At 38.1% G+C, this 13,281-nt stretch overlaps 1 protein-coding gene across 1 annotated transcript in view; it reads left to right on the plus strand.

Annotated features, from left to right (window-relative positions):
- Nucleotides 1-328: 328 nt before the first annotated feature.
- The window catches only part of NAF1 (nuclear assembly factor 1 ribonucleoprotein), a 43,185-nt gene continuing 30,232 nt past the window's right edge, over nt 329-13,281 (plus strand). Inside the window, exons 1-2 of the mRNA XM_059394026.1 lie at nt 329-838; nt 5,019-5,187. Of these exons, the coding sequence (XP_059250009.1) occupies nt 510-838; nt 5,019-5,187 (498 nt within the window). The 5' untranslated portion in view covers nt 329-509. The remainder of the gene's footprint in view (nt 839-5,018; nt 5,188-13,281) is intronic.

Genomic DNA, 13,281 nt, shown 5'->3' on the forward strand with positions numbered 1-13,281 from the left:
TTTAACTTTAATGAAGTTTACTAGAAGTGTCTGTTGGAAGATTTCCTGGCTCAAATTTCTTACAAAGAGACTCTCCCCGGTCTACTAGCCCTCCTTCAAATCTCCGCTTCGAGTATAATTGGCCCATTATATACATTATACATGTATACATAGTATACATTCAGCAAGAGGAACGCCTAGCCACTTGACCCCACGACGCCTGCCGCAGCTCTAAGAGGTAATGAAATCGGCGGGTTTAGGACCGCGCGAGATCTTGTTTCCAAAAGTCCTGCCCCCCCACTCCCAGTGAGCGCAAGCGCGTTACGTCACGCAGTACGCTCCCCCGGAAGTGCCGCTGTGTCAGCGGCGGGGGCGTGTCTCCAGGCAGCTCAGCGTGCAGTTACCGGAGAAACGCGGGAAGTGGGGCTCAGGTGTGGTTACAACCCGCGTGTTTGTTCTATTCCCTAGCGAGCCCCGAGCCTGTCTGAGGGCCCTGACCGTGAGCCTGACTGGGTCTGTGGAGCGACGCCATGGAAGTAGTGGAGGCCGCCGCCGCTCAGCTGGAAACTCTTAAATTTAATGGCACCGGTTTGGGGGATGGCCAAGGTCAGGCGGTGCAGTCCCCGGGCTCTGTACCTGTTCCAGAGCCACGGCCGTCACTGCAGTCGGATGCGGCGTCCCCGGACACCGGACAGGCCGCGGAGGCTCAGCCCGCGGAGGAGCAGCCGCGTGAATCCGCGCCGCAGTCAAGGCCGGAACCTCCTCCCGGCGGGAACTGCGTCACCGCCCCGGGCGCAGCAGAGCAGGCGGGGACCCCAGACTCTATAGAGACTTCGGACTCGGATTCAGACTCGGACAGGTCGGGTGCCTGGGGTGTCCTGGAGCTATTGGGGGGGGGGGACCGGGATCGGGGACTGAGAGCGTGCCCGCGTGGGCCTGGGAGAGAGGAGAGGTAGCTGGAGCTCGCTGCGCACGTGCTGACTAGTAGCTTGGACCGCCCCTTCCTCGCCTTCACTCTGCAAATCGCGTTGCGAATCCGAGATAATCAGATTCCTCTTCTTTCCTCAGTTTGGTAGTCTGAAAAGTCTTACGTATAGATCGCAAAAACAAAAACAAACCCTGAGGATATTGGATTATTTCGATAACTACTCAATTTGACGTGTCTTGGTGTGGTTATAACTTTGAATTTTGTGTCAGATTTTTTTTTTTTTTTTTTTAAAGGCAGGTTTAGAGTGTGGCCTTGTTTTTTAAACCAGATGAATTAAGGATCAGTTAAAGGATTTCATACGTTTCTAGTTTGGCTCCTGATAATTTTTGTAGAATCCTTGCAGGGAGCATGTGTTCACCAAATTAGGGAAACATTGTTATTTCGCATAGCTGTATCATCGGGGTAAGTTTTATAGACGGCAGCCCCACGCCGTCGTGTCTTTTGAATATGAATCCTATGGAGAGAGAGGACTTAAAATCGTAGGATGTTACTAAATCACACTGAACGTTGTCTACAAATATTTAAGTGTTTTACGTGGGATACTGAATAGATGAACAAAATATCCCTGCCCTAGATACTAGTGAGAAGGATGAAAAATAAAACTAAATACATCAATGCATAGATTAGAGGTGGTGAAAATTACAATGAAGGAACAGACAAGGCATGGAGAAAGTAATAGGAGAGCCCAGCCGTGTAAGACAGTGTAGCCATGTTACAGTTTTAATTCTGAGTGTTAGGGAAGCTACTGAATTTCAAGCAGAGAAATGGCATGCTCAGGTTAATATTCTAATAAGCTTTGTTCTGTAGAGAAGGAATTGAACTGGGTTCAAGAGTGAAAGCAGAGAAGCACGAGTGTAACAAGGCTTAGTGTGGAGAGAGTTGGAGAGATGCTGCATGAGTCCATCAGGTGACCATGGTTGTCAGGGTTAAGTATTTTGAAGTCACCATAATAGATGGGGTAGTGGGCTTGATAGGGAGGCATCAACTGGGTGGATGACAGTACTGTTTAAGGAAATGGGGAGTAACCTATCTGGGATGAGGGCTGGAGACTAACAGGAGAGTTTAATTTGGGCAGTTAATTTGAGATTTCTTTGACAGCTAATTGGAAATAATAGGATAATGAGTTTAAAGTTGAGAGGACAATTCTAGACTGGAGATATAAATTTGTACAGATTACAGATAGGATTTGCTTTAACTTCTTACTATGTACTTTTTCAAATTCGTTAAAAGTAGAGAGTAATATAATATACTTATAACAATGAATAATAAAATAAGTGTACTCATCACCACACTTAAATGGTTTACAGTATTTTCTAATCTCGTTTTATCTAGTATTTCTAACATTGTTTTTTAAAGATTTTATCTATTTATTTATTTGATAGAGATCACAAGTAGAGAGGGAGGTGGAGGGGAGTTGGGGGAGTGGGGGGAGGAAGCAGACTCCCTGCTAAGCAGAAAGCCTGATGCAGGGCTCAATCCCAGGACCCTGAGATCATGACCTGAGCCAAAGGTAGAGGGTTAATCCACTGAGCCACCCAGGCGTCCCTCGGACATTTTTTTAACCTGAGATTTTTAGTGCAAATCTCAAACGTATGTCACCTTCTCTATATGTTCTTTACATTTCTAACCGATAAAGTACTTATTACGTAGCCACCATGTTATTAATCAAACGTAGTAAAATTAACCCTAATTTCTTAATACCACCTAATAGTCAGCATTCACATTTCTCTGGCTGTCTTTTAACAGTTGGTTTGTTCGAATTGGCATTCAAACAAGATTCTCAAACAGTGCATTTGGATGTTACGTTGATTTAGTCTCTTCAGTGAAGGTCATATTTAAAACGAGGGGAACAGAAGATACGTGAGGGTAGAATACCACGGTAGCATAGTGGATTCCAAAATAGGGAAGTTTTTGGGGGAAGGAAGGGGGAATCATGTCAGATGTTGTTGAAAAGTTAAGATGACAGAAAGATGTCCACTGGACTTGATAACATGGATATTGTTAGTGACCTTGTAAATGAGTGGTGGTGATGGAAGCCAGTTTTGGGGTAAAGATTGGGAAATAAAGGAGCAGAGATAGCATATGTTAACAACTCTGTCAAGAAACTTGAAGGAGAGAAACGAGACCATTGCTGGAGGAATTCAGCAGAGGTACTGTAGAATTTGCCAGTAGGAATGATATGGGAAAGAGGAAAAGACTCATAATAAAGTAATAATAGTAAGGAGTCCGACTGTGAATGGGATGCCCATTTACCCCTGTAGTAGAAAAACATCATACTTGCCAAAACTAGTGCCTTTGTTTCAAGCACTTCATAATCCATCTGAAAAGACATGTTTTCCACTGAATTATGGATAGTACAAGACAGGCTGTAGTAGGCAGTTTGAAAAAAATGCTCTGGGAGATACAGAAAGAAGTAAATCTACTTTCAGTGGATAGGGGATGACTTCAGAGGAGATAATATTTGAGTTGAGCTTATAAAGAGGAATGGAATTTTTCTGCCCTAGGGACATTCCATTCAGAGGAAATAGCACAAGTAGCAGCATGAGATAGTGAAATTAAACAGAATTTGGGATATTTTATATGCTTCTGTGCTAGATGTGGCAGAAGACGGGATTGTGAAGGTTACCAGGAACCTGATTGCAAAGGGCTCTGAGTTAGCCTTTATCTGGTACCCAGTATAGCTTTATGTAGAATTTTTTAAAGCTTTTCTCTGTGTTTAATGTTTTCTTAATAAAAAATGGAAAGAATGGTGTGAACATATAGCCATCTCCTTGAGTTAACACTTAATAACATTTTAGAACTTAGTTTCACATATGTATGTTATTGAGCCCTTTTAAAGTCATTTATAGATATGATGACACTTTCTCCCTAAATGTTTCAGAATGCATTCTCTAAGAGGACATTTTTTTATGTAATCATAGTTATCACACATAACAAAATTGATAATTCCTTCATATCTAATGTCCAGTCATGGATTTTTTTTTTTTTTTAAAGCAAGTGTGTAAACTGATTAGGATGGAAGGTCATGAGAGGGTGAAGGAAGGTAGCAGCAGTAGGAGGAAGCGTTGATTGTTGTGGGAAGAGACTACGAGTATTGACTTCTGTTATACAATTATTACTGAAAAATAGGGGAGAAAGAGGATTCCTCCCTAAATACGGTCATAATAACAGTGGAAATGGGATTGAGAAATGGAACTGGAGTGATGTTTGCCATTTGAAGGTAGGATTTTATCATTGACTGAGACAGCATTGGCTCAAAATGATTCAGGTTTTTCACTTATAGTGACAGGATTGAAGACTAAGCAATGAAATAAAATAGAGGCAGGACAGAAGCGGGTTCAGTAAGGAGAATATTTTCTTTTTTTAAACTTGCTCTTAGAATTAGGTAAGTGTAGGTTATTCATACAGAGGCAGTTAGTGTGCATCTGGAGATTAGGGTGGAGCCTAGAGTTATCAATATGGTTGATGATTGAAATGATTTGAGTGAATGATGTTATCCATGGGAAGAGGATAGAGAGAAGAGAAAATGAGGGTGGGACTTTTAAAAACAGCACATAAAATGGGCTAAGGGAGAAAGCCAGCAAACAAAATTTAAACTAAGGATTACTGATAACAATTGCTGTGAAGCCAAGGGCTAAGGGAATTTTTAGAGTTGAGTGGTCAACATGGTTGGTAACTTTCAGGAGTTTCCAAGTTGTATGAAGACAGAACATTTTATTGGCAATTAAGTGATCTGGTTCATTGATGACTAATAAGAACGGTGTCTTGGCAGATCTCTCTTTTGTCAGTGATTTGTCATGTGCTTAACTATATTAAGACAACTGTGTGATGTATGAGACTTAAAATAATAGAATTTGGGTTATAGCAGGCATTTTGAAAATATTATCAATGGATTAAAGATTACTTTCAAATATTATAGTAAACTTCGAAATGCTAGCTTTTGAATTATATCAGCAACAATAACTACATATAGATACTTCCTAGTTGAAAAATTATAATTTAATACTTCAGTAATAATATTACTAAGTTTTTGACTTTTTCTTCCCTACAGTGAAACAGATTCAGATAGTTCAAGCTCCTCCTCATCCTCATCATCTTCGTCATCATCTTCCTCTTGTATATCACTTCCTCCATTGCTGTCAGATGGAGAAGATGATTTACAAACTGAGAAGGAAAATAAGAATTTTCCTCTTAAAACAAAAGATGAGTTACTCCTTAATGTAAGTACTTAGGATTTGAACATTATAAAATATATGTTATGATACTAATATTGATGTAATTTGGCCTGTATCTGGTTCTGTAAATTTGAAGATTCCTTAGCTCAGCCTCTTATTGGGCATACTTTTTCTATGCTTTGTTTTTTTTTTTATTTTTTTATTTTAAATAAAAGAGAAGATTGATCTGGTTGCTAAGGTTTCTAAGGTTGCTTCTAACTCTAATATTTGATAATTGTTCTTGATGGACATCAACTTTAGCTTGCTATTTTTCGGTTTTTATCTTTGCTACAAAGATTTCTCATGTAGATTTACAACCTTGGTTTTTTTTTTGTTTGTTTGTTTGGAGTTTTTTGGTCCACAAGTCAGAAAATTTTGCTCAGTAGTAATTGAAATCTTTTTAAATTGATTGTGTTTAAGGGAAATAGGAAGTAAAATTAGATAGGTTGAGTTTCTTAGGACTCTTATTAACTTGAAGTTTTCGAAGGATTTTTGTTGCAGATGGAGAAAACTCTTTCATTATAGAATAGTATTTATTGGCACTTGATAGGGTTGGTTTGTAAAGTTGACTCTTACATAGTAATTTCCTCCTCTTATCCTAGAACAATGATGGTAGTTTGGTTGAAACCTCATGATCCAAGAGACACATCTCCTCAGGATTTCAGAATATAGACTGTATTGCCACATGTTTATTCTCCCTACACCCACATGTACTTTAGTTACTACTAATGCTTTTTAAAAATTTAATGATCACTAATTACATCTATTATGTAATGTTTAAATCAATGAAACAGTTTAATGCAAGGTTTGAAAATATTTTAAAAATGTTGAGCAAATCGGGCACCTTTTCGTGCCTGGATTCTACCAAAATTATTTCTTCTTCTTTACTTGTAATGAGAATTTCCCTATCTCACTCACACTTTATGTATTGAAAACCCTTTGAATTTTATGCAGCTTCATCAGTGATTCTTGTTTTCATACTACAGACATTGCTGTCCCTCTCTAGTCTTTTTATACAAAGGCTTTCCCAACTTTTAAATTATTGGGAGACTTCTTTGGTCTTTCTCATGTATCTTGGTCATCTTTCTACTTAAGTTTTCTCAGACTATAAAAATCAACAAATACAGGACCACAGTACTTTTTTTTTCCCCCACATTTAAAATGCCCAAGATGTATGATGGTTTATCAGAATTCTTTTTTTTAAATTAATTTTTAAATTTTTTTATAAACATATAATGTATTTTTATCCCAGGAGTACAAGTCTGTGAATCGCCAGGTTTACACATTTCACAGCACTTACCATAGCACATACCCTCCCCAATGTCCATAACCCCACCACCCTCTCCTGACCCCCCTCCCCCCAGCAACCCTCAGCGTGTTTTGTGAGATTGAGTCTTTTATGGTTTGTCTCCCTCCTGATCCCATCTTCTTTCATTTTTTTTCTTTTCCTACCCTCCGAATCCCCATGTTGCATCGCCACTTCCTCATATCAGGGAGATCATATGATAGTTGTCTTTTTCCGATTGACTTATTTTGCTAAGCATAATACCCTCTAGTTCCATCCACATCATCGCAAATGGCAAGATTTCATTTCTTTTGATGGCTGCATAGTATTCCATTGTATATAAATACCACATCTTCTTTATCCATTCATCTGTTGATGGACATCTAGGTTCTTTCCATAGTTTGGCTGTTGTGGACATTGCTGCTATAAACATTTGGGTGCACGTGCCCCTTTGGAGCACCGTATTTATATCTTTAGGGAATATACCCAGTAGTGCAATCACTGGGTCATACGGTAGCTCTATTTTCAGCTTTTTGAGGAACCTCCACTCTGTTTTTCAGAGAGGACCACAGTACTTTTTATATGTATCATTTTCTTATTTATCTTACTTGACTTAGAATTCATACCTTTTGAATCTCTTGAAACTTAATGCAAAATCTTAGTCTATATGTTTAAGTATTTTTCTTGGTAGAGTGATCATATTTTCCTCAGAAAACTAAAAGGGTCATTGTTCATGCAGAGGCCAGGAACCACATTCTGGAGGGCTGAGTTTATATCTGATCTTTGTAGTTCTCTAGTGTCCAGTAGAATGCTTGACAGATAATAAGTTGTCAGTCAGCAGTGATATATGATCACAGGAGTGAGAGAACAACAGGCATCTTACGTTCCTTTATTCTTAAACTGTTATAGCACACTGGCCATATACTAGGTGCTGTAAACAAGACCCTCAAGTTTTTACTCTCGTAGTACCCAGTGCAGAGAGGCAGACAGTAAATAAACTAAAGACAGATATAATTTTGGAAGTGCTTTTGAATTTTGAGAGTGTATCTTTGGCTTATATCAGAAAATTACATTTTTGCTGCAAAGGTATTTTAGCTTTTGAAACTTGAACAGTGGGCCAATCTGTTCATTTTTGTGCCACTTCCTAGGGATCTTTGGATCTTTGGGAAGGATGGAAGAAGTATAGTCTCTGTTTTATATATAGTCTCTGTTTTTCAACTTTGGATTTTTTTTTTTTTTAAAGATTTTATTTATTTATTTGACAGAGATCACAAGTAGGCAGAGAGGCAGGCGGGCGGGGGGGCGGGGAAGCAGAGCCTGATGTGGGGCTTGATCCCAGGACCCTGAGACTGTGACCTGAGCCCAAGGCAGAGGCTTAACCCACTGAGCCACCCAGGTGTCCCAATTCTTGAGTAGCTGTTCACTTTGTTTTACATTTACATAATTAGGAAGTCAGTTACTAGAAGTTCCTAGTCCTTTAGACCAGTGCTGCTAGAGTTAGGTAGAGGAATGAGTTTCCTGGATTGCCATAAATCTTTGACTTGGGGGACTTGGGGCTATAATAGAGTGTGTTAGGACTTCTTCAGGATTTAAGGAAAGAGAATAATTTGGCCCTGAAGACCAGGATGATAAGGCTACATGTATTCAGTATCTTTAGGACTCTGCTGCTTTCTTGCTTAGTAGGTTTTTCTCCATGGGGCTGGCAGTTTGGCCATTGATACTCTTGTATGAAAGTCACAGGGAGGACTTGTGCTGGTTTACCTGGGGCCTGGTACCCAGTCCTGAACACATCATTGAGGCTAGTGGAATGTGTCTTTGGATTGCTTGGGCATGAGTCACATAGTCACTTATTTGTGTGGGAGAGTATGTAGGAAAGTGAGTACTTTAGAGAAAGCACATAGGCAAGTGTGAGGGCGGGAACATGTAAAAGCCAGTTGACAGAAAGGGAGTGTGAATGTGTGTGTATTTTGAGGAGCACGAGGGTTGGGTGGGTGATACCAACCCCATGCAAACCACAAGGAATGGCTTCTCTGTCACAGGAAGTCTTCTGTCCATTTCAGAAAGGGATCTGTTTAGTCAGTAATAATAGTAATCCTGTGTAGAGTGTAAAAGGGAAATACTTGGGAGGGGTTATCACATGTGTCTTATATTGGACTCCTGTGGTTGCGAGCAATGAAGACTCTCCACTTACCTCAAGAGAAAGAGGATACATTGTAAACTTACTTGGATAAGAAACCATGGGGAATTAGGGTAGCTAGTGAGGACAGTCAGGCTGTTTCTTTTACATGCCTCTTAGATAGGGTCATGATTTTCTGAGTGTCATTTTATTCTTTCTTTACTCGCTGACTTCTTCTGTTTAACTCTAGATTCTTCTGTTTAACTCTAGATTAATCTTTTTAAATTCTAGCTTGCATGTAGAGTGCTGTGACCCTGGCTCTAAATAGAGTGTCTTCTACTTTGATCTTCCCTTTAAGCCAGCCAGTTAGTGCTATATTTCTTTGCTGACTTTTGGGACAATCCTTTTACTTAGTAGATTAGGTTTTTTGTGTGTTTGTTTTTTGTTTTTGTTTTGTTTGACTGTTATTTGAAAATGACAATCCACTTTTCTTGGGAATTGTCCCCTCCTGTTAAAATCAGCTCTAGCCAGTGTCAAATGTACCATTTTGTGTAGGTCATACTGGTATATCCTCCTAGCAGGGATTGTGCTTGGAGCTGTTTGATCTATATATTTTTTTTAATTTTATAATGAAATGCTGAGGAAAATTAGTAAAACATTGTATCCATGTTGTCTTTGCAAAAAGTTATGCATAAATTAAAATGGGCCAAGCAGTTCTATCAATTTCAGAGTTTGTGCTGGTTCTTTAGAGATGTCTGGAACATAGGCATGTCCAGTTTAACCCAGTTTTATGTCCCAGGTCTTTATTAAAAAAGTGTCTTATATTCTGTACTGTTTCCTATTGCTGTTCAGGCATGCTGAGCTTAATTTTTACCTCCAATTAGTCTGTTTATCAAGCAAGAATACCCCCCTCACACACACCCACCCTAGATCTAGTTTTTTAATCTTTCACATTGTTGGAAAGTTAGATTCTGGTGATCTAACCACTAACTATTGCAGATCTTTAACGGTAAGTATATGGGAGCCTCAGTGAAGTAATCTCAAGATTGTTCTTTTAGAATTAAACCTTAGAGAGTTGCAGTGGTCCCTTGGGATGACAAGATATGTTATATCTTGATTTAGAAAAAGGGGTGAGGAGAACAGGAGAAAAAAAAAAGGGAATGGTTTGCTATAGAGGCATAGAAAAGGAGATTAGTCTTAGTTGGCTCTTTTTATAATGTCACAGTTATATAATACATGCTGTTAAATTTAACCAAGTGGAATTATTCTTTTGATCATAAACTCCTCTTTAATGCTGAGAAGATTTATATATAACCTACACAGTAAATGTAAAGTAGCATATGTATTACAGCTTTGAAACTACATTAAACCACACAGGGTTTATTCAGTGTTTCAGTGAATTGGAAAATCAGGTCCTTTTTGAGAAATTTTCTCAGCAATTTATGCCCTGAACTGTTTATTGAAATAAATCAGGTGTAATTAAAAATCTAGAATCATAAAAACATTAATGGGATTGTGACATTTCAGAACCTTTATCAGAAATGAATTTTATAAATTAATGCCTATTATTTTCTATTCTGAAAACCTCAAGGGTTTTTCGTAACATTTAAAAGTTATGGCTACAGTGCTTATGGGGATAAAAAATGGATAATACTGCAGTAGGCATTTTAATGTGTATTTATACACATAATATAGCATCACTAAGAAAAAATAGAAGGCTTGTAGGCAGTTCTTGGTAGGTACCTTTGTAATTTGGAGACTGCCTATATTATATTATAAAAGAAATGCATTTTGTAATTATACTTAGGTTGACTACACTATATTTTGTTCCTAATTTTGGCAATGCAGACCCATATCATAAAACATCTAACTTGAGTATATGGAAATACTGGACCACCTGAAGTGGTCAGAAGTTAGAGCGGATTCTTTCATACTTTTTTATCTCCCACTGTCCATGAAATTACAACGTACCATGGTCTCTTCACTTAATAATTGCTGACTAAATATGTTGTTTCCAAGGCCTAGTACAAGTTTTGCCCTAAGTGCAGGCCTCTTTCATCTTCAGCATTTTATGACTCTAAGTGTATTTGAAATTACTGCATTGTATCATAGAATACTGGTGACGCTTTTTAACATTCTTTTCAAAATGTGATATTTAAGACATTATGGCTTATGTACTTGAGAGGAGATATTTTTAAATTAATAGTTGGTGATCTTTAAAAATAGTGCTCATATTTTTTTAAAAATTAGAATTTTGTGCTTCATTAAACAAAATTATTTTAGTAAAGCTTATAGCAAACAGAAATGATCCCTTAAACTTCAGATAGTGTTTTATTTATTTATTAAAAAATATTTTACTTATTTATTTATTTGACAGAGATCACAAGTAGGCAGAGAGGCAGGCAGAGAGAGACAGGGGGAAGCAGGCTCCCTGCTAAGCAGAGAGCCTGGTGCAGGACTCAATCCCAGGATCCTAGAATCATGACCTGAGCTGAAAGCAGAGGCTTCTGAGGCAGCCAGGCTCCCTGGCTGTTTTATTAGTCAAGTAAGCATGTATGTTCTGTGTGTGTGTGTGTGTGTGTGTGTGTGTGTGTGTGTGTGTCATACATATATTATACATAAGCATTCCATTTATTAGAGTCCTCCATTCCTCAGTAGATTTTAATAAGTTCTGTTTGCTTTAGAGGTTAAAGACAAATGTCTGTTAAAAGGAAATCTGGCTAGAGAGTAAGCATACACACCTTTGCTAATAGCAAAGTAACACCAGAAAGTTAATGATTGACTGCAAGATGAATGGTACTGGACATAAAAAATTGTGGGATTGAGTGGAAGAAGAGATAATTTGCAGTGCAGGGTCAAGGAAGTTATCCTAGATTGCAAGATGGATAGGATAGGTATGGAAAGGTGACAAGTGAAGAGAATATGAACTTTCCCACTGATTAGCTAGAGTCTGTTGCATGACGGTTGTATTTGTAGTGTTGGTTACATAGTAGGGGCTCAGGGAGGGTTTCTTTGTTCATACATCATCCATACACCTGATGCTGTCCCTTCTAAAATTCGGAACTAGTAATTGTTAACATTTTACAGTTATTTGGCAGTGCTTTTATCTTTGTAATAAAGTCACGGTCTTGGATTTGATGAAATATGGACTCCTCAGTTAACGTAAAAGATAATGCTTAGTATTATATCATTGGTTTTTTTCTTATTGAGATGGATTATAATTTTTCTGTGAGTCACCTTCTAAAGATAATCTTGTAAACTTTGTTTCTGACAGTAGCTTTAGAGAAAAACAGGGTAAGAACGTAATATTTATTAAAAAAAAATACAAAGACACTGCCAAGAAGTATTCATTTTTATTTTTTAGGTGAAAATATTTAATGGGCTAATCTCAATCTTAAGTTTAGTGTCATACACCTTAGTATAATTAATAAGGGCAATTAAAGTGTATTGAGGTCCATGGGACATTATAAAAGTACTTTTGGATTGTTCAGTTGATGAAGTAGACTAAGTGTTATATGTGGTCTTAGTTACCACACAGTGTACAGATCTAATCCATTCTTTTTTCCAATATGTTTTACCAGCTATAGGGGAAAAAAAAAAAGTTCCCAATCATGGCTCTCAATACTCCAGGGATTGGATCCTTCTTTCCAACCATATCTGAAAAGTGAAGGCTCACCTAATAGGATCAGGTAATTGGCTGCCACATGCATGTCCTCTATTCTTGGGTAATGCAAGGAAAGTGGCCACGTAATTTTATTCCACTTTCCTCACTTTTAAAAAATTTCCCCAGTCTAGCACCAGAAAGTGTTAGTTGCCATTTGCAGTATTTGATTACTTTCCCCATTACCCCCTGTTGTCCTTTTCGTAGATTTTTTTGATATTTTTTTTATTTATTTATTTGACAGAGATCACAAGTAGGCAGAGAGGCAGGCTCCCTGCCGAGCAAAGAGCCTGATGTGGGGCTTGATCCCAGGACCCCAGGATCATGGCCTGAGCTTAAGGCAGAGGCCCAACCCACTGAGCCACCCAGGCGCCCCACCCCCCTTTTGTAGATTTGTGAGTGAAAACCTAAATCAAAGTTCTTTAGATAATTTTGCCTCAGAAAATCATAAATTACTGATTTTTTTTCCTTGCCCAGTAATAAGTCTTCAAAGAGCTAGGAAATGCAAGGTAATTGTAATGTACAAATGTTATCTTTTCAGAGGTTCGTTTTGACCCATTAGCTCCTTCCATTTTTGCACTGGAAGTCTTAGGCATCCATTTTTTAACTAGTCTGTCTACAGTTTAATTTTTTAATAGGGAAGATTTTTAATATGTGGTACTCATATGGATGTTTTGCCTAACTGAACAACCTTGTAGGCCAGATGTTCAGATGTTCAGGAATCAGAATGTAATATTCTTGTAATACAATAATTGGTCTTTCATGGATATCTCAGAAGTATAGGTAGGACTGTGCATTTCTTTAATGCCATAGTTAGGAGTTATCTGTTATCCAGAATTATCGTAATTGTGTTTGAGGCTGGTACATAATTTTCTATCCTAATGTGCTATCTTTTTCATTACATGCAGTGAAATATTTTTAAAATTGTATTAGACATTTGCATGAAATATTCAGAACTTTTGCTCAGTTTTCTCCCTGTTTAGAGATAAGAAACCTGACTTCCAGAAAGAAAGTGATTTGCCCGAGGTAGTATTTGAG

The sequence above is a fragment of the Mustela nigripes genome, chromosome 1 (genome assembly GCF_022355385.1).
Source record: "Mustela nigripes isolate SB6536 chromosome 1, MUSNIG.SB6536, whole genome shotgun sequence".
Lineage (NCBI taxonomy): Eukaryota > Metazoa > Chordata > Mammalia > Carnivora > Mustelidae > Mustela > Mustela nigripes.